We start from the raw sequence: 23562 nt of genomic DNA, 5'->3' as shown, positions 1-23562 counted from the left end.
ATAATAATATATAGTGTTAAATTCTCTTACCATCATCTGGTAGTTCACCCTCTGAAATAAATAAATAAATAAATAAAAGGTATTAAATTAAAATAAAATAGAGGAAGTCCTATCATTTACATAAAATGTACATGATTTATATAAGTGGTCTGGTAAAGCATAGGGAAGCATTGTAAAGCACATAGAGGTCTGGTAAAGCATAGGGAAGCATTGTAAAGCCACAGAGAGGTGTGGTAAAGCATAGGGAAGCATTGTAAAACACAGAGAGGTCTAGTAAAGCATAGGGAAGCATTGTAAAGCACAGAGAGGTGTGGTAAAGCATAGGGAAGCATTGTAAAGCACAGAGACACAGGTGCCTTACCTTGGTTGAGAGGCGGGGCATCGGCAGGGGGAGGAGCTTCAGGTGCTGCACAGGTAAAGCACGGTGCAGCATGTATGTAAGCAGAGAGGTGTGGGGAAGCATATTAAAAATAAACAGGAAGATTTGACCCGTGAAACGTGTCCCCCTGTAACATCTGAGCAGATTGTGATGAAGCAAAAAAGCAACATTGAAGCAAACACACAGACACACACACACACACACACACACACACACACACACAGACACACAGCGACACACACACACACAGCGAGACACACACACACACACAGACACACACAGACACACACACACACAGACACACAGCGAGACACACACACACACACACAGACACACACACAGACACACAGCGAGACACACACACACACACACACACAGCGAGACACACACACACACACACACAGACACACACAGACACACACACACACACACACACACACACAGACACACAGATACACACACACACAGACACACACACAGACACACAGCGAGACACACACACACACACACACACAGCGAGACACACACACACACACACACACACACACACACTGACACACACAGAAGGGTCACCTGGGGCTTTTGGAGGAGGGGCTTCCGTAGGAGGCGGGGCTTCGGTAGGAGGCGGGGCTTCAGCTGTGGGCTTGGCTTTAGCTGGGGGCGGGGCTTTAGCTGCAGCGGGAGGGGCTTTTGCTGCCGGCTTTTTCCTGAAAAGAAAAATGAACCTCAGCACAGGGCTTATTGTTTTCAGAGCTCCATGTAGACTCTACTGGGATCAGCTTCAACAACGCTGATGAAGGCACGAGAGCCCAAACCAGAGCTGGTCTGCATGACTCAGGTGAGCCTCTCCCTCTCCTCTCTCCCCCTCTCCTCCTCCTCTCTCCTCTCTCCTCTCATCCTCTCTCCTCTCCTCTCTCTCTCCCCTCTCCTCCTCTCTCCTCTCCTCTCTCCTCTCTCCTCTCATCCTCTCTCTCTCCCCTCTCCCCTCTCTGTCCTCTCCTCTCTCTCCTCTCTCTTCTTCTTCTCCCTCCTCTCCCCCTCTCCTCCTCTGTCTCCTCTCCTCTCCTCCTCTCCTCTCTCTCCCTCCTCTCCTCCTCTCCTCTCTCTCTCCTCTCCCCCTCTCCTCCTCTCCTCTACTCTCTCTCTCCTCTCTCTCCTCTCCCCTCTCCTCTCCCTCCTCTCTCTCCTCTCACCTCTCTCCTCCTCTCCTCTCTCCTCTCTCCTCCCCTCTCCTCTCTCCTCTCCCCCTCTCCTCTCCCTCCTCTCCCTCCTCTCCTCTCCCCCTCTCCTCTCCTCCCTCTCTATTCCTGGCTCTGCATGATCTCATCTCTATCCAGTCTTATATTTCAGGAGTAGAACCCAATGCTATAAATCAGTAGAAATATAATCTCATTCCCAGTAAGCAACTGGACCAGTTCCATCTCCACGCCACGATCCAGCATGGAACTTTAGACCCGGATCATACTTGAATGTGATTTCTATTTATAATCCTTTCAACGTTTCTCCTGACAGCATAACTCATATAAACATATTTATAAAAAGATACCCCTGAGTTTCAATAGCCGTAGTTTATATATTATACAGAATCATTAAAAAAAAAACTACAGCTCCCAGCATGCCACTGCCCTTGCAGTAACTGTGATGGATGCTGGGAGCTGTAGTTTCAGATACTGAGTTTCAATAGCCATAGTTTTATATATTATACAGAATCATTATAAAAAACTACAGCTACCAGCATGCCTTGCAGTAACAGTGATGGATGCTGGGACCTGTAGTTCAGATACTGGGTTTCAATAGCCATAGTTTTATATATTATACAGCAACACCAAACACGATTCAGACAGTCCTCCTGAGTTTCAATAGCCATAGTTTTATATATTATACAGCAACACCAAACGCGATTCAGACAGTCCTCCTGAGTTTCAATAGTCATAGTTTTATATATTATACAGCAACACCAAACACGATTCAGACAGTCCCCCTGAGTTTCAATAGCCATAGTTTTATATATTATACAGCAACACCAAACACGATTCAGACAGTCCCCCTGAGTTTCAATAGCCATAGTTTTATATATTATACAGCAACACCAAACACGATTCAGACAGTCCCCCTGAGTTTCAATAGCCATAGTTTTATATATTATACAGCAACACCAAACACGATTCAGACAGCCCCCCTGAGTTTCAATAGCCATAGTTTTATATATTATACAGCAACACCAAACACGATTCAGACAGCCCCCCTGAGTTTCAATAGCCATAGTTTTATATATTATACAGCAACACCAAACACGATTCAGACAGTCCCCCTGAGTTTCAATAGCCATATTATTATTGTTTTTATTATTATTATTATTATTATTATTATTATTATTATTATTATTATTAATTCAGCGTTACATTTATGCATTATCGCGCTCGGGGCATTTCAATGTGGTGATATTTGAAACCGGGGGGTGGGTGATATTAAAAGGAGTGATATTAAGCGGGTTAAGATGATTCAAATTGTTTACAAGCAATTGTTTTAGGTCTATCTCCCTGTTCAACCCGTTTCACGAGAATGTGCTTCGTTTGTTTCCAATGAAGGCATCTCAAATTAAGGTCTTTAGTCTCCCCCCCCCGTGAAGGTCTTGAGATGGACTCTCCCCTTAAAGAAAAAACACCCGCGTAAATTTTAGCGCCTGCTGTTAGGAAAGTGAGTCTTAAATCTGCCGGCGGTTTAGAGGCTTGGTGATGGAAAGGGCGACTAGAAATCAAATATAAAACATAAATACTTCAATACGATATCTCGCACAGACAGGGTCGTGTTCCCTGGACGCAGGAATCGTAAATTTCGGAGGAGTAAATCTGTCATAATGTCAACCTGATGCGCCGTCGTCTCCTGAGAAAGCCTTATCCTCGACTCGGGAGAAATTTCTAAACTCGAGTCGCTAATTTGGTCCGGCTTAAAATATAATTGAAACAAATATGTGGGCTATGTATCTGGCGGGACCCGTTTATTTCTGTTACACCTATATTTAAATATATGCTTTACCACACCTCTCTGTGCTTTACAATGCTTCCCTATGCTTTACCACACCTCTCTGTGCTTTACAATGCTTCCCTGTGCTTTACCACACCTCTCTGTGCTTTACAATGCTTCCCTATGCTTTACCAGACCTCTCTGTGCTTTACAATGCTTCCCTATGCTTTACCACACCTCTCTGTGCTTTACAATGCTTCCCTATGCTTTACCAGACCTCTCTGTGCTTTACAATGCTTCCCTATGCTTTACCAGACCACTCTGTGCTTTACAATGCTTCCCTATGCTTTACCAGACCTCTCTGTGCTTTACAATGCTTCCCTATGCTTTACCAGACCTCTCTGTGCTTTACAATGCTTCCCTATGCTTTGCCAGACCTCTCTGTGCTTTACAATGCTTCCCTATGCTTTACCAGACCTCTCTGTGCTTTACAATGCTTCCCTATGCTTTACCAGACCTCTCTGTGCTTTACAATGCTTCCCTATGCTTTACCAGACCTCTCTGTGCTTTACAATGCTCCCCTATGCTTTACCACACCTCTCTGTGCTTTACAATGCTTCCCTATGCTTTACCAGACCTCTCTGTGCTTTACAATGCTTCCCTATGCTTTACCAGACCTCTCTGTGCTTTACAATGCTTCCCTATGCTTTACCAGACCTCTCTGTGCTTTACAATGCTTCCCTAATGCTTTACCAGACCTCTCTGTGCTTTACAATGCTTCCCTATGCTTTACCAGACCTCTCTGTGCTTTACAATGCTTCCCTATGCTTTACCAGACCTCTCTGTGCTTTACAATGCTTCCCTATGCTTTACCAGACCTCTCTGTGCTTTACAATGCTTCCCTATGCTTTACCAGACCTCTCTGTGCTTTACAATGCTTCCCTATGCTTTACCAGACCTCTCTGTGCTTTACAATGCTTCCCTATGCTTTACCAGACCTCTCTGTGCTTTACAATGCTTCCCTATGCTTTACCAGACCTCTCTGTGCTTTACAATGCTTCCCTATGCTTTACCAGACCTCTCTGTGCTTTACAATGCTTCCCTATGCTTTACCAGACCTCTCTGTGCTTTACAATGCTTCCCTATGCTTTACCACACCTCTCTGTGCTTTACAATGTTTCCCTATGCTTTACCACACCTCTCTGTGCTTTACAATGCTTCCCTATGCTTTACCAGACCTCTCTGTGCTTTACAATGCTTCCCTATGCTTTACCAGACCTCTCTGTGCTTTACAATGCTTCCCTATGCTTTACCAGACCTCTCTGTGCTTTACAATGCTTCCCTATGCTTTACCAGACCTCTCTGTGCTTTACAATGCTTCCCTATGCTTTACCAGACCTCTCTGTGCTTTACAATGCTTCCCTATGCTTTACCACACCTCTCTGTGCTTTACAATGCTTCCCTATGCTTTACCAGACCTCTCTGTGCTTTACAATGCTTCCCTATGCTTTACCAGACCTCTCTGTGCTTTACAATGCTTCCCTATGCTTTACCAGACCTCTCTGTGCTTTACAATGCTTCCCTATGCTTTACCAGACCTCTCTGTGCTTTACAATGCTTCCCTATGCTTTACCAGACCTCTCTGTTCTTTACAATGCTTCCCTATGCTTTACCAGACCTCTCTGTGCTTTGCAATGCTTCCCTAAGCTTTTAACTGCGCTTAATCACACTTTCCTGTAGTGCGAAACGTTTTATAAAGGCGATAACTTCGTCTTATTCAAAGTATTTTTGGTTCAAACTAAATCGGGATAAACACTTTGTCGGGGTTTAAGACGGGTGGGGGTGGGGGTGGGGGAGAGATGGGCTTTGGTTTCAATTAAGGGATTTAAAAATAGTTAATCGAGAAGCGCTGACATATACGGTAAACTGGCGGGCAGAACAGCGGGGCGTGCCAGCCGGGGCTATTTTTGAACCCGCGTTTTCAACGCCACCTCCTGCGGCTTTAAAAGACGAGACTCGGGATCCTTCGGGCTCGGCTTTCTCCGGTGTCGGTTACGTCACCCGATCTGCGCGTCTCCTTGGCAACCGGGGCTTTAAATCAAACCCGCTGACAAATTAAAACGACACCCTCTCCCCCCCCCGCAGCGGACGAAATGTTTTATTAAAAATAAAGCATAGGGAAGCATTGTAAAGCACAGAGAGGTCTGGTAAAGCATAGGGAAGCATTGTAAAGCACAGAGAGGTCTGGTAAAGCATAGGGAAGCATTGTAAAGCACAGAGAGGTGTGGTAAAGCATAGGGAAGCATTGTAAAGCACAGAGAGGTCTGGTAAAGCACAGGGAAGCATTGTAAAGCACAGAGAGGTCTGGTAAAGCATAGGGAAGCATTGTAAAGCACAGAGAGGTCTGGTAAAGCACAGGGAAGCATTGTAAAGCACAGAGAGGTCTGGTAAAGCATAGGGAAGCATTGTAAAGCACAGAGAGGTCTGGTAAAGCACAGGGAAGCATTGTAAAGCACAGAGAGGTCTGGTAAAGCATAGGGAAGCATTGTAAAGCACAGAGAGGTGTGGTAAAGCATAGGGAAGCATTGTAAAGCACAGAGAGGTGTGGTAAAGCATAGGGAAGCATTGTAAAGCACAGAGAGGTCTGGTAAAGCATAGGGAAGCATTGTAAAGCACAGAGAGGTCTGGTAAAGCATAGGGAAGCATTGTAAAGCACAGAGAGGTCTGGTAAAGCATAGGGAAGCATTGTAAAGCACAGAGAGGTCTGGTAAAGCATAGGGAAGCATTGTAAAGCACAGAGAGGTCTGGTAAAGCATAATAAGGGGTAGCCTTTCTTTTTTGGCATGTCTCGGAATTGAACCCGTGTCCCCACTGGAATATCACACTCAGCTGGTGTGTCATGTGATCCACTGGCTGGAACTTGATCCCCGGATTTTGAAATGTCTTGGCTTTGAAACCAGGAGCCTTGGGATACAAAAATACCCCTTCAGAAATCTGACAAGAACTTCCTTCTGAGGTGATATTGCTTTGTATTTACATGGATCACATGACATGAGATAAAGACAGCTAAATTATGTTCATATATTTATATATATATATTTAAATACATCTCAATTCTAAAATGCTAGGTGATGCAAAACGCTGGTCTGCTTGACTCAGTTTAGTTTCAATCACACTGATGAAGGCACTAGAGCCCCAACGCTGGTCTGCTTGACTCAGTTTAGTTTCAATCACACTGATGAAGGCGCTAGAGCCCAAACGCTGGTCTGCTTGACTCAGTTTAGTTTCAATCACGCTGATGAAGGCACTAGAGCCCCAAACGCTGGTCTGCTTGACTCAGTTTAGTTTCAATCACGCTGATGAAGGCACTAGAGCCCAAACGCTGGTCTGCTTGACTCAGTTTAGTTTCAATCACACTGATGAAGGCACTGGAGCCCAAACGCTGGTCTGCTTGACTCAGTTTAGTTTCAATAACACTGATGAAGGCACTGGAGCCCCAAACGCTGGTCTGCTTGACTCAGTTTAGTTTCAATAACGCTGATGAAGGCACTAGAGCCCAAACGCTGGTCTGCTTGACTCAGTTTAGTTTCAATCACGCTGATGAAGGCACTAGAGCCCAAACGCTGGTCTGCTTGACTCAGTTTAGTTTCAGTAACGCTGATGAAGGCACTAGAGCCCCAAAATAGAGTTGGTTTTGTAGAAATATAATCCTTACCTGGTTTTGTGGGCACAGGCATGGCTGTTTTCTTTGTAGATTCTCTGAAAAGTGTCTCTGTTCTGTGTGAGAGTCACACCCACCCACACGAAGACACACTCTCTCTCTCTCTCGAGTGCTGAGGCACACTCACACACTCGCACACTTAAGAAAGTCCGAGGAGGGTGAGGAAGAGGCTGGAGGTGGGACTTGAGAAACTAACCAGCCCAAGACTCTAGAAAGATCTATTTATAGCGAGGGTCGTGTGTGTGTGTGTCTCTGTGCATGTGTGTCTCAGTGTGTGTGTGTGTCTCTGTGTCTCAGTGTGTGTGTGTGTGTTTGTATCTCAATGTGTGTGTCTGTGTGTCTCAGTGTGTCAGTGTGTGTGTCTCAATGTGTGTGTGTCTGTGTGTCTCAGTGTGTCAGTGTGTGTGTGTCTCAGTGTGTGTGTGTCTCAGTGTCTCAGTGTGTCAGTGTGTGTGTGTCTGTGTGTCAGTGTGTGTGTGTCTCAGTGTGTGTGTGTCTGTGTGTCTCAGTGTGTCAGTGTGTGTGTGTCTCAGTGTCTCAGTGTGTGTGTGTCTGTGTGTCTCAGTGTGTGTGTGTCTCAGTGTCTCAGTGTGTCAGTGTGTGTGTGTCTGTGTGTCTCAGTGTGTCAGTGTGTGTGTGTCTCAGTGTGTGTGTGTCTGTGTGTCTCAGTGTGTCAGTGTGTGTGTGTCTCAGTGTGTGTGTGTCTCAGTGTCTCAGTGTGTCAGTGTGTGTGTGTCTGTGTGTCAGTGTGTGTGTGTCTCAGTGTGTGTGTGTCTGTGTGTCTCAGTGTGTCAGTGTGTGTGTGTCTCAGTGTGTGTGTGTGTCTGTGTGTCTCAGTGTCTCAGTGTGTCAGTGTGTGTGTGTCTCAGACAGAGACAGAAACACACACACACACACACACACACACACAGACACACACAGACACACACACACACACACACACACACACACACACACAGACAGTATACTGGTGGTAGCAGCGGGATAGTGTGCTTGAGATCTGACAGCGTGATATTCGTAGTGACAGACAGACAGAAGCACAGGTGCTGTGACAGACTCTGTGAGAGTTTATGACCCGAGGGGATTAGGAGCTGTCAGAGACCGGGTATTTCAATCAAGGAATTCACCTCACGACAGGTCACAGAGAGAGAGAGAGAGGGGGGAGAGAGGAGAGAGAGAGAGAGAGAGGGGGGGAGAGAGAGAGAGAGGAGAGGGGGGGAGAGAGGAGAGTGTGGAGAGGGGGGGAGAGAGGAGAGGGGGGAGAGAGGGGAGGGGAGGAGGGAGAGAAGGGAGGGGAGAGGAGAGAGAGAGAGAGAGGAGAGAGAGAGAGGAGAGGGGGGGAGAGAGGAGAGAGAGGAGAGAGAGAGGAGAGAGAGAGAGGAGAGGGGGGGAGAGAGGGGAGGGGGGAGAGAGGGGAGGGGAGAGAGGAGAGAGAGGGGGAGAGAGAGGAGAGAGAGAAAGCTGGGTAAATAAAAAGGGATTATATTGTAGCGTCAAACTGAACAGGATTGTGGGGCTCTGTCTGTCTGTCTGTCTGTCTGTCTGTCTGTCTGTCTGCAGCTTTAATGAAGCTAAACTCTTTTCAGAATGTAGTAAACTAACACAGACACCAAGAAGAAGGGATTATATTGTAGAGTCAAAACTGAACAGGATTGTGGGGCTCTGTCTGTCTGTCTGTCTGTCTGTCTGTCTGTCTGCAGCTTTAATGAAGCTAAACTCTTTTCAGAATGTAGTAAACTAACACAGACACCAAGAAGAAGGGATTATATTGTAGCGTTAACACTTCAAACTCTATATGAAACACGTGTGAAACAAAACTCTCTAAACGATCATCAGAAACTATCGACGCTGCTGCTGCTGCTGCTGCAGGATTTTAACTCGCGTTTCGCCAAAGTCCACTCAGTTTACCCACGACGACGGCCATAGCTGGTCAAGCCCCCCCCCCGCACCCGCAAGATGCCCTTACCGTTCCCAGAATACCCTTCGCTTCGTGTATTTTGACCTTCTCCTTCCCGGCAGCCCCTTCGCCGTCCTCGTCTCTTCTCAGCAATGGCCGGTTTTGTCGTTTTGGTTTTGCAGGTCTCGCTTTTCTGGACGGGGTTCGTGTTTGTGGCTGAGCTAGCCGGGGTAGCGGATTGCAATTCCGGCAGGAAGGTAAGAGAGAAGCCGAGGCTCGGTCGTTCTTATAGGGGTTCCCTATAAAGTAAAGGAGAGGCGTGCATAATGCTAAGACTGTATAAATATCAATCCTGTGCTTGAGAGTACTGCAATCTGTCACAAGTGTTGTTTAATCTGTAGTATTTTGCATTTAATCGTATCCTGATGTAACTATCACTGACTCTGTTATCTGCTCCGTTATTGAATCGGATTTTGCTTGAACCCAAGTCATTGTATTTATCTTGGGGCAGCAGTGTGGAGTAGTGGTCAGGGCTCTGGAGTCTTGACCGGAGGGTCGTGGGTTCAATCCCAGGTGGGGGGGACACTGCTGCTGTACCCTTGAGCAAGGTACTTTACCTAGATTGCTCCAGTAAAAACCCAACTGTATAAATGGGGAACTGTATGTAAAAATAATGTGAGATCTGTATAATGTGAAATAATGTATAATGTGATATCTTGTAACAATTGTAAGTCGCCCTGGATAAGGGCGTCTGCTAAGAAATAAATAATAATAATAATAATAATAATAATAATAATAATAATAATAATAATAATGAAGAAGGATAGGAAAATGACGTCACGAGTGGGGGCGGAGACATTTCTGGAGCCCGCAGATCTCTCTAGCATCGCACTGGCAATGCTTTTAACGCATTCACGCTGGCCCTGGCAAACTGTTTCTTGGTATAATCGAGCATTAATTTAAATAAATAAGTCAGTCCGTTTATATGAACGATATTTTGTATTATTTTAAAAATACCCGGTATGTCCTGCAATGCATTGGGCTCCAGGAATGGCGCCTGGGATTGCGCACCGAACTGCATCACGGGATTGACTGTCCTATTCTGCTTTATACAGTCCTGGACAAAATGCAAACACAGCGGTGCTAAAATAATTGACTTATTTTAAGGATACCGAGGGTTTTCCTTCAGGGTTTAGAGCAACAGACTTGAATTTCAACGTCTTTTAAAATGTGGACATTGAAAAAACAAAAAAAAAACGAAATATTCTCAATTTTTTTTTTTCTTCAGATATTTAACGGGAGACCGTTTTGTTGTGTAAATTTGAATATTATTTTTTTATTATAACTCCAAAGCAAGCGGTTCGTTTTTAAATATGACAAGGCAGTTTTATTAATTAATTAATTTATTTCTCCTCCTCGCTCTCGCTAATAAATACTACGTTGAATCCCGACATATCTTTTAAAAAACATTTTTTTAAATTAACCGTGAAAAAGCTTCACGTTGTCTTTTGAACAGCGACATTTTATGCATCACGGATTATGTATAGAGGATTGTGGGTCACTTTTACTGTGATTCTCAGCACGATGACAAGTCTGTTTTATAAAATATATATATATTTTTTGTTTCCTTGTTTTAAGCCAGGAGATGCGCTTGAAATTGATGTAACTGGTTTGGCCATTCAACTGGAGCATTCATTCGAAGTGGGTGAGTGAGGCTCCCAACTGCACCTCATTATCAGTGACACTGTGTGTGAGGGGCTCCCAACTGCACCTCATTATCAGTGACACTGTGTGTGTGAGGGGCTCCCAACTGTACCTCATTATCAGTGACACTGTGTGTGTGAGGGGCTCCCAACTGTACCTCATTATCAGTGACACTGTGTGTGTGTGAGGGGCTCCCAACTGCACCTCATTATCAGTGACACTGTGTGTGTGAGGGGCTCCCAACTGCACCTCATTATCAGTGACACTGTGTGTGTGTGAGGGGCTCCCAACTGTCCCTCATTATCAGTGACTCTGTGTGTGTGTGAGGGGCTCCCAACTGCACCTCATTATCAGTGACACTGTGTGTGTGAGGGGCTCCCAACTGTCCCTCATTATCAGTGACATTGTGTGTGTGTGAGGGGCTCCCAACTGTACCTCATTATCAGTGACACTGTGTGTGAGGGGCTCCCAACTGCACCTCATTATCAGTGACACTGTGTGTGAGGGGCTCCCAACTGTCCCTCATTATCAGTGACACTGTGTGTGTGAGGGGCTCCCAACTGCACCTCATTATCAGTGACACTGTGTGTGAGGGGCTCCCAACTGTCCCTCATTATCAGTGACACTGTGTGTGTGAGGGGCTCCCAACTGCACCTCATTATCAGTGACACTGTGTGTGTGTGAGGGGCTCCCAACTGTCCCTCATTATCAGTGACACTGTGTGTGTGTGAGGGGCTCCCAACTGCACCTCATTATCAGTGACAATGTGTGTGTGAGGGGCTCCCAACTGCACCTCATTATCAGTGACACTGTGTGTGTGAGGGGCTCCCAACTGCCCCTCATTATCAGTGAGTCTGTGTGTGTGAGGGGCTCCCAACTGCCCCTCATTATCAGTGACACTGTGTGTGAGGGGCTCCCAACTGCACCTCATTATCAGTGACACTGTGTGCGAGTGAGGGGCTCCCAACTGCCCCTCCTTATCAGTGACACTATGTGTGTGTGTGTGAGGGGCTCCCAACTGTCCCTCATTATCAGTGACACTGTGTGTGTGAGGGGCTCCCAACTGCCCCTCATTATCAGCGACACTGTGTGTGTGAGGGGCTCCCAACTGCACCTCCTTATCAGTGACACTGTGTGTGTGTGAGGGGCTCCCAACTGCCCCTCCTTATCAGTGACACTGTGTGTGTGTGAGGGGCTCCCAACTGCGCCTCATTATCAGTGACACTGTGTGTGAGGGGCTCCCAACTGTCCCTCATTATCAGTGACTCTGTGTGTGTGTGAGGGGCTCCCAACTGCACCTCCTTATCAGTGACACTGTGTGTGTGTGAGGGGCTCCCAACTGTCCCTCATTATCAGTGACACTGTGTGTGAGGGGCTCCCAACTGCACCTCATTATCAGTGACACTGTGTGTGAGGGGCTCCCAACTGTCCCTCATTATCAGTGACACTGTGTGTGTGAGGGGCTCCCAACTGCACCTCATTATCAGTGACACTGTGTGTGTGTGAGGGGCTCCCAACTGTCCCTCATTATCAGTGACACTGTGTGTGTGTGAGGGGCTCCCAACTGCACCTCATTATCAGTGACACTGTGTGTGTGAGGGGCTCCCAACTGCACCTCATTATCAGTGACACTGTGTGTGTGAGGGGCTCCCAACTGCACCTCCTTATCAGTGACACTGTGTGTGTGTGAGGGGCTCCCAACTGTCCCTCATTATCAGTGACACTGTGTGTGTGTGAGGGGCTCCCAACTGTCCCTCATTATCAGTGACACTGTGTGTGAGGGGCTCCCAACTGCACCTCATTATCAGTGACACTGTGTGTGTGAGGGGCTCCCAACTGTCCCTCATTATCAGTGACACTGTGTGTGTGAGGGGCTCCCAACTGTCCCTCATTATCAGTGACACTGTGTGTGTGAGGGGCTCCCAACTGCACCTCATTATCAGTGACACTGTGTGTGTGAGGGGCTCCCAACTGTCCCTCATTATCAGTGACACTGTGTGTGTGTGAGGGGCTCCCAACTGCACCTCATTATCAGTGACACTGTGTGTGTGTGAGGGGCTCCCAACTGCACCTCATTATCAGTGACACTGTGTGTGTGTGAGGGGCTCCCAACTGTCCCTCATTATCAGTGACACTGTGTGTGAGGGGCTCCCAACTGTCCCTCATTATCAGTGACACTGTGTGTGAGGGGCTCCCAACTGCACCTCATTATCAGTGACACTGTGTGTGAGGGGCTCCCAACTGTCCCTCATTATCAGTTTCACTGTGTGTGTGTGAGGGGCTCCCAACTGCACCTCATTATCAGTGACACTGTGTGTGAGGGGCTCCCAACTGCCCCTCATTATCAGTGACACTGTGTGTGAGGGGCTCCCAACTGCCCCTCATTATCAGTGACACTGTGTGTGAGGGGCTCCCAACTGCCCCTCATTATCAGTGACACTGTGTGTGAGGGGCTCCCAACTGTCCCTCATTATCAGTGACACTGTGTGTGTGAGGGGCTCCCAACTGTCCCTCATTATCAGTGACACTCTGTGTCTCTATACCTCTCTCTCATTAGCAGTGACTCTCTCTCTCTCTCTCTCTCAGACGACAGTGTCCGGTTCTGGGTTCGAGGGTCTGTGTTTTTGAAGCCAGGGAGAGATGGGGGCGCCCTGTTGTCCCAGAACCAGCTGAGGGAGGAGGAGAGGAACAAGCTGCGGGTGAGGGGAAGAGATGCGGGTTCAACCACTAGGGGGCAGCATTGGAGCACACATCAATCACAGAGACTGTAGACAGACAGACAGACAGACAGGCAGTCATTATAGATAGCTAGATACAGTCAGTATAGACAGACAGACTGTCATTATGGATAGATAGCTGGACAGAGAGGTAGTCAGCATGGACAGGCACAGACAAACAAACACATTGATAGTCAGACAGACAGACAGACAGACAGTCCTTCATAAGCACTGACAGTTAAACATGTCAGCTGTTAGTTAATAAGCAGATACAGACAGACGTACAGATCTAGTTAGATACAGGCATTGACTCTGTCTGTCTCTCGTCCCCATCTTGTCCAGGAGGTGTCCTCAGTGGACGGGCTGTATCGGATTCGGATTCCGAGGAAGTCTGGGCAGACTGGCGCGGAGGACGCGTACGTGACATCATTCGTGAGGGCGGTGAGTTCAGCCAATCGGAGCGCAGCTGCCTTGAACCAAATAACTTGACTTTCTCTCTCGGTCTCTTCTGGTTTGGAGTTTCTGATCCAGTGAAGTTCTGGATGACGAAGGCATTAAAACGTTTCTCTGCTAACTTGACTTTCTCTCTCAGTCTCTTCTGGTTTGGAGTTTCTGATCCAGTGAAGTTCTGGATGACGAAGGCATTAAAACGTTTCTCTGCTAACTTGACTTTCTCTCTCGGTCTCTTCTGGTTTGGAGTTTCTGATCCAGTGAAGTTCTGGATGACGAAGGCATTAAAACGTTTCTCTGCTAACTTGACTTTCTCTCTCGGTCTCTTCTGGTTTGGAGTTTCTGATCCAGTGAAGTTCTGGATGACGAAGGCATTAAAACGTTTCTCTGCTAACTTGACTTTCTCTCTCAGTCTCTTCTGGTTTGAAGTTTCTGATTTGACTCTCGCTCTCTCCTCTCTCTCTCCTCTCTCCCCTCTCCTCTCTCCTCTCTAGTGTTCTTTGGTTGAGTCTCACCTCTCTGATGTCATCACCGTCAACACTGATGTCGCTGGCAACATAATTGGCGTTTCCATAGTTACGCTGCCGGGGTCGTGCACGGGGTCAGAGGTCGAGGACGTTGACCTGGAACTGTTCAACACCACGCTGAGCATCATGGGACCCTCGCCAGCGCCTGTGTGAGTCTCCCAACTGTGTGTGTGTCTCTATGCCTCTCTCTCATTAGCAGTGACGCTGTGTGTGTCTCTATGCCTCTCTCTCATTAGCAGCGACGCTGTGTGTGTCTCTATGCCTCTCTCTCATTAGCAGTGACGCTGTGTGTGTCTCTATGCCTCTCTCTCATTAGCAGTGACGCTGTGTGTGTCTCTATGCCTCTCTCATTAGCAGTGACGCTGTGTGTGTCTCTATGCCTCTCTCTCATTAGCAGTGACGCTGTGTGTGTCTCTATGCCTCTCTCATTAGCAGCGACGCTGTGTGTGTCTCTATGCCTCTCTCTCATTAGCAGTGACGCTGTGTGTGTCTCTATGCCTCTCTCTCATTAGCAGCGACGCTGTGTGTGTCTCTATGCCTCTCTCTCATTAGCAGCGACGCTGTGTGTGTCTCTATGCCTCTCTCTCATTAGCAGTGATGCTCTCCCTCTCTCTCTCTCTCTCTCTGTCACTCAGTCCAGAGACGGCTCTGTTTATTGAACGGATGGAACAGGAACAAGCACAGAAAGCCAAGAATCCTCAAGAGCAGAAATCATTTTTTGCAAAATATGTAAGTAATGCATATTATTTGACACTGTACCTCTTTAGGACTACAGCTCCCAGCATGCCTCTGCACCGACAGCCATGCCGAGGGATGCTGGGAGCTGTAGTTCTTTAACTCTAGAGCTCTGCTGTGGTCTTGTATCACAATAAATGTCATTTCAACTCTAGCTCTAGTGAAAGAACTACAGCTCCCAGCATCCCTCGCCACGGGCCGCGGGTGCAGAGGCATGCTGGGAGCTGTAGTCCTATAGCCAGGGCTGGAGCGATTCACTGTGTCTCGATGAATCGCGATGCTTTCTTGACATGATGTGTCGTAATAGAGGTCTGTATCGCTTGTGATAGGAGACCGCAGCATAAAGAACTACAGCTCCCAGCATGCCTCGCCATGACCGCGGGTGCAGAGGCATGCTGGGAGCTGTAGTCCTATAGCCAGGGCTGTCCCGATTCAAAATACAATAACTAGGGCAGCGCAGCTAGAACTGAAGAGCAGCTCCTGAACTCAGTCAAAGCAACGCACACTCAGAGACACAGAAATTTAATTATAATTTATGCTTTTTTTTATTTTTTAATTTAACTGCAGTAGTGTATTTATACTGCAGGTGCAACGATCAAATCCTTCCCCACTAAAACCAGTTTTTTTTACTGGCGGTGCGACTTTCAAATCCTTCCCCGCTGCAACAAATTATTTTACTGTGGGTGCAACAATCAAATCTTTCCCCACTTTTTTTTTTTGTATATTATTATTAATAATAAATAATTTAGCAGAGGCTTTTCTCCAAAGAGACTTCCAGAGACCAGGGGGGTGAACTCTGCATCATCAACAACTGCTGCTGCTGCTGCAGAGTCACTTCCAATAGGAGCTCGTTTGTTTGACTGAGCACAAGGAGGTGAAGCGACTCGCTCAGGGTCACACGCAGGCACGCACGACCTCACCTAGAATATTGTGTTCAGTTCTGGTCACCTCGTTACAAAAAGGATATTGCTGCTCTAGAAAGAGTGCAAAGAAGAGCAACCAGAATTATCCCGGGTTTAAAAGGCATGTCGTATGCAGACAGGCTAAAAGAATTGAATCTGTTCAGTCTTGAACAAAGAAGAGATCTGATTCAAGCATTCAAAATCCTAAAAGGTATAGACAATGTCGACCCAGGGGACTTTATCAACCTGAAAAACGAGGACCAGGGGTCTCAAATGGAGATTAGATAAAGGGGCATTCAGAACAGAAAATAGGAGGCACTTTTTTTACACAGAGAATCGTGAGGGTCTGGAACCAACTCCCCAGTAATGTTGTTGAAGCTGACACCCTGGGATCCTTCAAGAAGCTGCTTGATGAGATTCTGGGATCAATAAGCTACTAACAAACAAACGAGCAAGATGGGCTGAATGGGGGCTCCTCTCGTTTGGAAACTTTCTCATGTTCTTGGGGTATAAAGCCCCCTCTTCCTCTAACTTGTCTAGTTTCTGTGTTTTGTATTCACAGTGGTATTTTATTGTACCTGGAGCCGTACTCCTCTTTGTCAGCAACGCTGGGCAGCGAAATTAAGGACAGCGACTGAGGGGGAAAATCCATCATCCCATCTCTCCTCCGTCTCTCTGCCTTTTCAATAAAATCGAATTACAGCTTCTGCTTTTCTGTGTGTTTTTCCCTCTCTGAGTATTAAAAAAAAAACCGGTCAGTCCGTTTCCAAACGGAGAGAGCGACTCCCGCTTTTAATCCAGCAGGAATCTCTTCCTGATTCTCGCGATCGCTTTTCGATCTGACGGACTCTGAATCGCTGATTCACGCTCCCTTCGTTTTTTATCACAAAGCTGAGTCTCTGCTTTAAAAATGTGTTTCTTTTCAATAGAACGATTTCGAGAGAGAGGGAGAAGCGATGCTTTTTAGTGGAAGGACTGAAGATCTCTAGAGGGGGGGATGGAAGAGAGACGGACTTAAAGGGGGGGAGGGGAAGAGAGGGGGACTTAAAGGGGGGAGGGGAAGAGAGGCGGACTTAAAGGGGGGGAGGGAAAGGTGGATTTAAAGGGGGGGAGAGAGGCGGATTTAAAGGGGGGAGAGAGGCGGATTTAAAGGGGGGGAGGGAAAGGTGGATTTAAAGGGGGGGAGAGAGGCGGATTTAAAGGGGGAAGAGAGGCGGACTTAAAGGGGGGGAGGGAAAGGTGGATTTAAAGGGGGGGAGAGAGGCGGATTTAAAGGGGGGAGAGAGGCGGATTTAAAGGGGGGGAGAGGCGGATTTAAAGGGGGGAGAGAGGCGGATTTAAAGGGGGGAGAGAGGCGGATTTAAAGGGGGGGAGAGGCGGATTTAAAGGGGGGGAGAGAGGCGGATTTAAAGGGGGGGAGAGGTGGATTTAAAGTGGGGAGAGAGGCGGATTTAAAGGGGGGGAGAGAGGCGGATTTAAAGGGGGAGAGAGGTGGATTTAAAGGGGGGGAGAGAGGCGGATTTAAAGGGGGAGAGAGGTGGATTTAAAGGGGGGGAGAGGCGGACTTAAAGGGGGGGAGGGGAAGAGAGACAGACTTAAAGGGGGGGAGGGAAAGAGGTGGATTTAAAGGGGGGGGAGGGGAAGAGAGGCGGACTTAAAGGGGGGGAGGGGAAGAGAGGCGGACTTAAAGGGGGGGAGAGAGGTGGATTTAAAGGGGGGAGGGGGAGAGAGGTGGATTTAAAGGGGGGATGGAAGAGAGACGGACTTAAAGGGGGAGGAGGGGAAGAGAGACGGACTTAAAGGGGGGGGAGAGGCGGACTTAAAGGGGGGGAGGGGAAGAGAGGCGGATTTAAAGGGGGGGAGGGGAAGAGAGATGGACTTAAAGGGGGGAGGGGAAGAGAGGCGGACTCGAAGCTATGAAAATGACTCGTGGCCGTGTAATAAACTCTGACAAGAACAGGGACTGAAGTAAATCTCTAAATTAAGAGATCCAGGATATTGCAATGCCAGCTCGCTGTGTTCATATATCTGAACGGGCGTGCGTGGGGTTTCGTTTTCTTGAGTCTGGTTTTTAGCGTTGAGGGGTTTTGATTCACGTGGAGGAGCGCTGAGTTCAGAGGGGGTGAAAACCGGTTTGAGATTTTTCTCGTTTCTTTTGGACGTGGCTGTTTTTGTTTTCATGAATTAATTTGATTGGTTCTTTTTGTTTGTTTGTTTGTTTGATTGACGGACGGTTTTCTGTAGAATCATCGCACCCGCTGTGATTTTGTGTTATTCACACCAGAAAGATCTTTGAATAAAACAAATCGAAGCAACAAGATATTATCAGCTTGAAGAATTAATCTCTCTCCTCTCTCTCCTCTCTCTCCTCTCCTCTCTCCTCTCTCTCCTCTCTCTCCTCTCTCCTCTCTCCTCTCTCTCCCCTCTCTCCTCTCCTCTCTCCTCTCTCTCCTCTCTCTCCTCTCTCCCCTCTCTCTCTCCTCTCCTCTCTCTCCTCTCTCTCCTCTCTCTCCTCTCTCTCCTCTCTCCTCTCTCCTCTCTCCTCTCCCCTCTCCCCTCTCCCCTCTCCTCTCTCCTCTCTCCTCTCTCAATGGATGTATATTGTTCCTCTCGTTCTCTTCCTCATGATGTCTGGAGCTCAAGAGCAGGGCGGGGCCGGGGGAGCCAATGGGGGAGGCCGCTGAGATGACATCACAGAGGAGGGGTGCGTCGCACTCAAACCCTTCCTGACGGCAACGCGGATTCAAAAACGCGGCAGCTTTGAATTTTTATTTTTAAATTGATCTTTTAATAAATTGAATTTTTTGTCGTCTTAATTTTTGTTCACCTGACCTCTTACCCTTGTGTCACAAAAACTGCTTTATGAGAGTTTTATTCTTTGAATTTCTCTCCCAGATTGAATTCCGTTTCAAACATTATAGTTCTCTGACTCTGCGTTGTGTGTGTTGTTTATTGTCAATAAAATAAATAAATATTTAAAAAAAAAAAAAAACACCGTTGTAAAAAATGACTAGCTTTTAATTACTGAGGCTGTGATGACGTCATAAATGGATGACGTCACAACTAGATGACGTCACGATTAGAAGGCCGCCCTACACAGATTAGCTGATACAAAACTAACGAAGTTTCTTAATGCTAATGAAGTTTAATTTAAAACACACGCACAAGCCCCTGAAGCTGGGACCGGGAAACCCCGCACTAGACAGACCTAACATATTATTATTATTTATTTCTTAGCAGACGCCCTTATCCAGGGCGACTTACAAGATATCACATTATTTTTGCATACAATTCCCCATTTATACAGTTGGGTTTTTACTGGAGCAATCTAGGTAAAGTACCTTGCTCAAGGGTACAGCAGCAGTGTCCCCCACCTGGGATTGAACCCACGACCCTCCGGTCAAGAGTCCAGAGCCCTGACCACTACTCCACACTGCTGCCCATATAAGTAAGTTTATACAAACTATATCAAGTTTATACAGACTGTATATCTTAGAGATAAACTGGACTATATGAAGCAGAATAGGACAGTCAATCCCGTGATGCAGTTCGGTGCTCAGTTGCAGGCGCCATTCCTGGAGCCCACTTCAGCACTGAATGCATTGCGGAGACGCTGTGCTGCACCGCCAGGATATACCAGTATTTAAACAACAGTACAAAATATCGTTACTCTAAAGTGTCTGACTGTTATTAATGCTTGATAATGTCAAAAAAATTTTTTGCCAGGGCCAGCGTGAGTTAGTTAAAAGCATTGCGGGCTCCAGGAACGCTGGTTGTGACGTCATTGTCCTGTTTTATAGTCTGGCTCCTGGAAGCAGATCAGCTAGACTGCGCTGGTATCCGGTTGGGGAAAAAAAAAAGTCCTGTAAACAACGAAATAAAAAGAAAAGGTAAGTAATAAACTAAACCGCGCTTTAATACGCTCGAAAAAAAACACGAATATTCACAAGTTTGAACATGCAGCTTGGGCAAATTCGGTTGACGGTGTGTGTCGTATAGTAGAGAGTAGGACCTAAAAAACGAGACTTTTTTTTTTTTATTGGTTAGAGCCAGTTTTGTTAATCAGTTTTGTTAATAATAACGCGGAAACGCGATATTCAGGGTTCATTATTAAAGTGTGTGATTTGTCCAGCTGTGTGTTTTTTCATTCATAAATATCGACGCGTCGATTTCGTTCTAGAACGCTCCGTACGTCAGTTTCGTGTGACGTGTCAGTCTTATTATTATTATTATTATTATTATTATTATTATTATTAGTAGTAGTAGTAGTAGTAGTAGTAGTAGTAGTAGTAGTGGTGTTGTTATTTTGTCGTCAGGGTTGAACGGCTCCCTGTAGCTGTTTTGAAAAGCCGGCCCTGTTTCTGTAACGTAGTCTGTAGCGCGTTAGCAGAGACAATGTGAGTGAAATATGTGCGTAAATCCAATTGAAATGTTAGATCTGTCTGTATCTGTATACTGCATCTATCTGTCTGTCTGTCTGTCTGTCTATATACTGCATCTATCTATCTGTCTGTCTGTCTGTCTGTCTCTCCCTATCTGTCTGTATACTGCATCTATCTGTCTGTCTGTCTGTCTGTCTCTCCCTATCTGTCTGTATACTGCATCTATCTGTCTGTCTGTCTGTCTGTCTCTCCCTATCTGTCTGTATACTGCATCTATCTGTCTGTCTGTCTGTCTGTCTCTCCCTATCTGTCTGTATACTGCATCTATCTGTCTGTCTGTCTGTCTGTCTCTCCCTATCTGTCTGTATACTGCATCTATCTGTCTGTCTGTCTGTCTGTCTCTCCCTATCTGTCTGTATACTGCATCTATCTGTCTGTCTGTCTGTCTGTCTGTCTCTCCCTATCTGTCTGTATACTGCATCTATCTGTCTGTCTGTCTGTCTGTCTGTCTCTCCCTATCTGTCTGTATACTGCATCTATCTGTCTGTCTGTCTGTCTGTCTCTCTCTATCTGTCTATATACTGCATCTATCTGTCTGTCTGTCTGTATCTGTCTGTCTGTCTGTCTCTCCCTATCTGTCTGTATACTGCATCTATCTGTCTGTCTGTCTGTCTGTCTGTCTCTATCTATCTATCTGCATCTGTCTGTCTGTCAATCTGTCTGTATACTGCATCTATCTGTCTGTCTGTCTGTCTGTCTCTCCCTATCTGTCTGTATACTGCATCTATCTGTCTGTCTGTCTGTCTGTCTGTCTCTATCTATCTATCTGCATCTGTCTGTCTGTCAATCTGTCTGTATACTGCATCTATCTGTCTGTCTGTCTGTCTGTCTCTCCCTATCTGTCTGTATACTGCATCTATCTGTCTGTCTGTCTGTCTGTCTGTCTCTATCTATCTATCTGCATCTGTCTGTCTGTCAATCTGTCTGTATACTGCATCTATCTGTCTGTCTGTCTGTCTGTCTCTCTCTATCTGTCTATATACTGCATCTATCTGTCTGTCTGTCTGTATCTGTCTGTCTGTCTGTCTGTCTCTCCCTATCTGTCTGTATACTGCATCTATCTGTCTGTCTGTCTGTCTGTCTCTCCCTATCTGTCTGTATACTGCATCTATCTGTCTGTCTGTCTGTCTGTCTCTCCCTATCTGTCTGTATACTGCATCTATCTGTCTGTCTGTCTGTCTGTCTGTCTCTCCCTATCTGTCTGTATACTGCATCTATCTGTCTGTCTGTCTGTCTGTCTGTCTCTCCCTATCTGTCTGTATACTGCATCTATCTGTCTGTCTGTCTGTCTGTCTCTCTCTATCTGTCTATATACTGCATCTATCTGTCTGTCTGTCTGTATCTGTCTGTCTGTCTGTCTCTCCCTATCTGTCTGTATACTGCATCTATCTGTCTGTCTGTCTGTCTGTCTGTCTCTATCTATCTATCTGCATCTGTCTGTCTGTCAATCTGTCTGTATACTGCATCTATCTGTCTGTCTGTCTGTCTGTCTGTCTCTATCTGTCTATATACTGCATCTATCTGTCTGTCTGTCTGTATCTGTCTGTCTGTCTGTCTCTCCCTATCTGTCTGTATACTGCATCTATCTGTCTGTCTGTCTGTCTGTCTGTCTCTCCCTATCTGTCTGTATACTGCATCTATCTGTCTGTCTGTCTGTCTGTCTGTCTCTCCCTATCTGTCTGTATACTGCATCTATCTGTCTGTCTGTCTGTCTGTCTGTCTCTCCCTATCTGTCTGTATACTGCATCTATCTGTCTGTCTGTCTGTCTGTCATACATGTTCAATTTAAAGCATGTTTGTAGTTGTGAATCTATCCTAACCCTGACCCACGCTCGCTGGACCCCTCCCCCTTTCTCTTTGTCCCTTAGCAGAATGACCGTTTCTCGGTTGATTCAGTGGTCAGCCCTCCTGGCTTTAGCCTGGTCAGTACCGATTGACCGTAACGTTAAACCAGCGGCCGCAGAGGAAAATAAACCAGCCGAGGAGACACCAGAGACACAGGTCAGTGAACTTCAATAGAAAACCGTGTTCAATATGATACAGCAACACCAAACACGATTCAGACAGTCCCCCTGAGTTTCAATAGCCATAGTTTTATATATTATACAGCAACACCAAACACGATTCAGACAGTCCCCCTGAGTTTCAATAGCCATAGTTTTATATATTATACAGCAACACCAAACACGATTCAGACAGTCCCCCCTGAGTTTCAATAGCCATAGTTTTATATATTATACAGCAACACCAAACCCGATTCAGACAGTCCCTCTGAGTTTCAATAGCCATAGTTTTATATATTATACAGCAACACCAAACACGAGTCAGACAGCCCCCCCTGAGTTTCAATAGCCATAGTTTTATATATTATACAGCAACACCAAACACGATTCAGACAGTCCCCCTGAGTTTCAATAGCCATAGTTTTATATATTATACAGCAACACCAAACACGATTCAGACAGTCCCCCTGAGTTTCAATAGCCATAGTTTTATATATTATACAGCAACACCAAACACGATTCAGACAGCCCCCCCTGAGTTTCAATAGCCATAGTTTTATATATTATACAGCAACACCAAACACGATTCAGACAGCCCCCCTGAGTTTCAATAGCCATAGTTTTATATATTATACAGCAACACCAAACACGATTCAGACAGCCCCCCTGAGTTTCAATAGCCATAGTTTTATATATTATACAGCAACACCAAACACGATTCAGACAGTCCCCCTGAGTTTCAATAGCCATAGTTTTATATATTATACAGCAACACCAAACACGATTCAGACAGTCCCCCTGAGTTTCAATAGCCATAGTTTTCTATATTATACAGCAACACGATTCAGACAGTCCCCCTGTCCCCCTGTCTCTCTGTCTCTCTGTCTCTCTGTCTCTCAGGACACTGGCTTGTATTATGATCGTTATCTACGGGAGGTGATCGATGTCTTGGAGACAGACTCTCACTTTCGTGAGAAGCTGCAGGCCGCCAACGCTGACGACATCAAGGTGAGGGCCCGGTGCACTGTCCGGTTTGTTTAGGGAGTCCTTCTCAGAGATGTTCGCTCCAAGCTCTGTGTGTCTCTCTCTCCTCTCTCTGTCTATATTAAGTGGATTTCTCT

General features: G+C 46.3%; 3 protein-coding genes across 6 annotated transcripts; 2 read left to right on the top strand and 1 right to left on the bottom strand.

Moving 5' to 3' along the window:
* Positions 1 to 30: 30 nt before the first annotated feature.
* Positions 31 to 8006, bottom strand: LOC131727818 (myosin-binding protein C, slow-type-like; the record flags this gene model as incomplete). The annotated part of the gene is given in 4 exon segments (XM_059019102.1): positions 31 to 51; positions 362 to 406; positions 953 to 1087; positions 7059 to 8006. Coding segments are annotated over 4 exon segments (223 nt in total), but the record flags the coding sequence as incomplete, so codon positions are not given.
* Positions 8007 to 9061: 1055 nt separating this feature from the next.
* On the top strand, positions 9062 to 18902 carry emc10 (ER membrane protein complex subunit 10). Of its 2 annotated transcripts, none has more exons than XM_059019096.1 (7): positions 9062 to 9218; positions 10600 to 10666; positions 13252 to 13364; positions 13725 to 13823; positions 14327 to 14508; positions 14995 to 15088; positions 18588 to 18902. In XM_059019096.1, exons 1-7 carry the CDS (start codon positions 9114 to 9116, stop codon positions 18678 to 18680), a joined length of 753 nt encoding a protein of 250 aa, XP_058875079.1. In that variant the 5' UTR covers positions 9062 to 9113; the 3' UTR covers positions 18681 to 18902. The 2 variants fall into 2 exon arrangements, with proteins under 2 accessions (XP_058875079.1, XP_058875080.1); XM_059019097.1 differs by lacking the exon at positions 18588 to 18902 and adding an exon at positions 16559 to 16705.
* A 670-nt stretch (positions 18903 to 19572) lies between these two features.
* On the top strand, positions 19573 to 23497 carry LOC131727817 (nucleobindin-1-like). Of its 3 annotated transcripts, none has more exons than XM_059019099.1 (3): positions 19573 to 19886; positions 22310 to 22439; positions 23342 to 23497. In XM_059019099.1, the coding sequence occupies exons 1-3, from the start codon at positions 19690 to 19692 to the stop codon at positions 23480 to 23482; spliced, it is 468 nt and encodes a 155-aa protein (XP_058875082.1). In that variant the 5' UTR covers positions 19573 to 19689; the 3' UTR covers positions 23483 to 23497. The 3 variants fall into 3 exon arrangements, with proteins under 3 accessions (XP_058875082.1, XP_058875081.1, XP_058875083.1); XM_059019098.1 differs by having other exon boundaries at positions 19580 to 19886; positions 22307 to 22439; XM_059019100.1 differs by lacking the exon at positions 19573 to 19886 and adding an exon at positions 20289 to 20393.
* The last annotated feature ends 65 nt before the right edge of the window (positions 23498 to 23562 follow it).

This window comes from Acipenser ruthenus, unplaced genomic scaffold (assembly GCF_902713425.1).
Source record: "Acipenser ruthenus unplaced genomic scaffold, fAciRut3.2 maternal haplotype, whole genome shotgun sequence".
In the NCBI taxonomy this organism is placed as follows: domain Eukaryota; kingdom Metazoa; phylum Chordata; class Actinopteri; order Acipenseriformes; family Acipenseridae; genus Acipenser; species Acipenser ruthenus.
The sequence above is the reverse complement of the archived record's forward strand: the minus strand, read 5'-3'. Positions and strand labels throughout refer to the sequence as shown.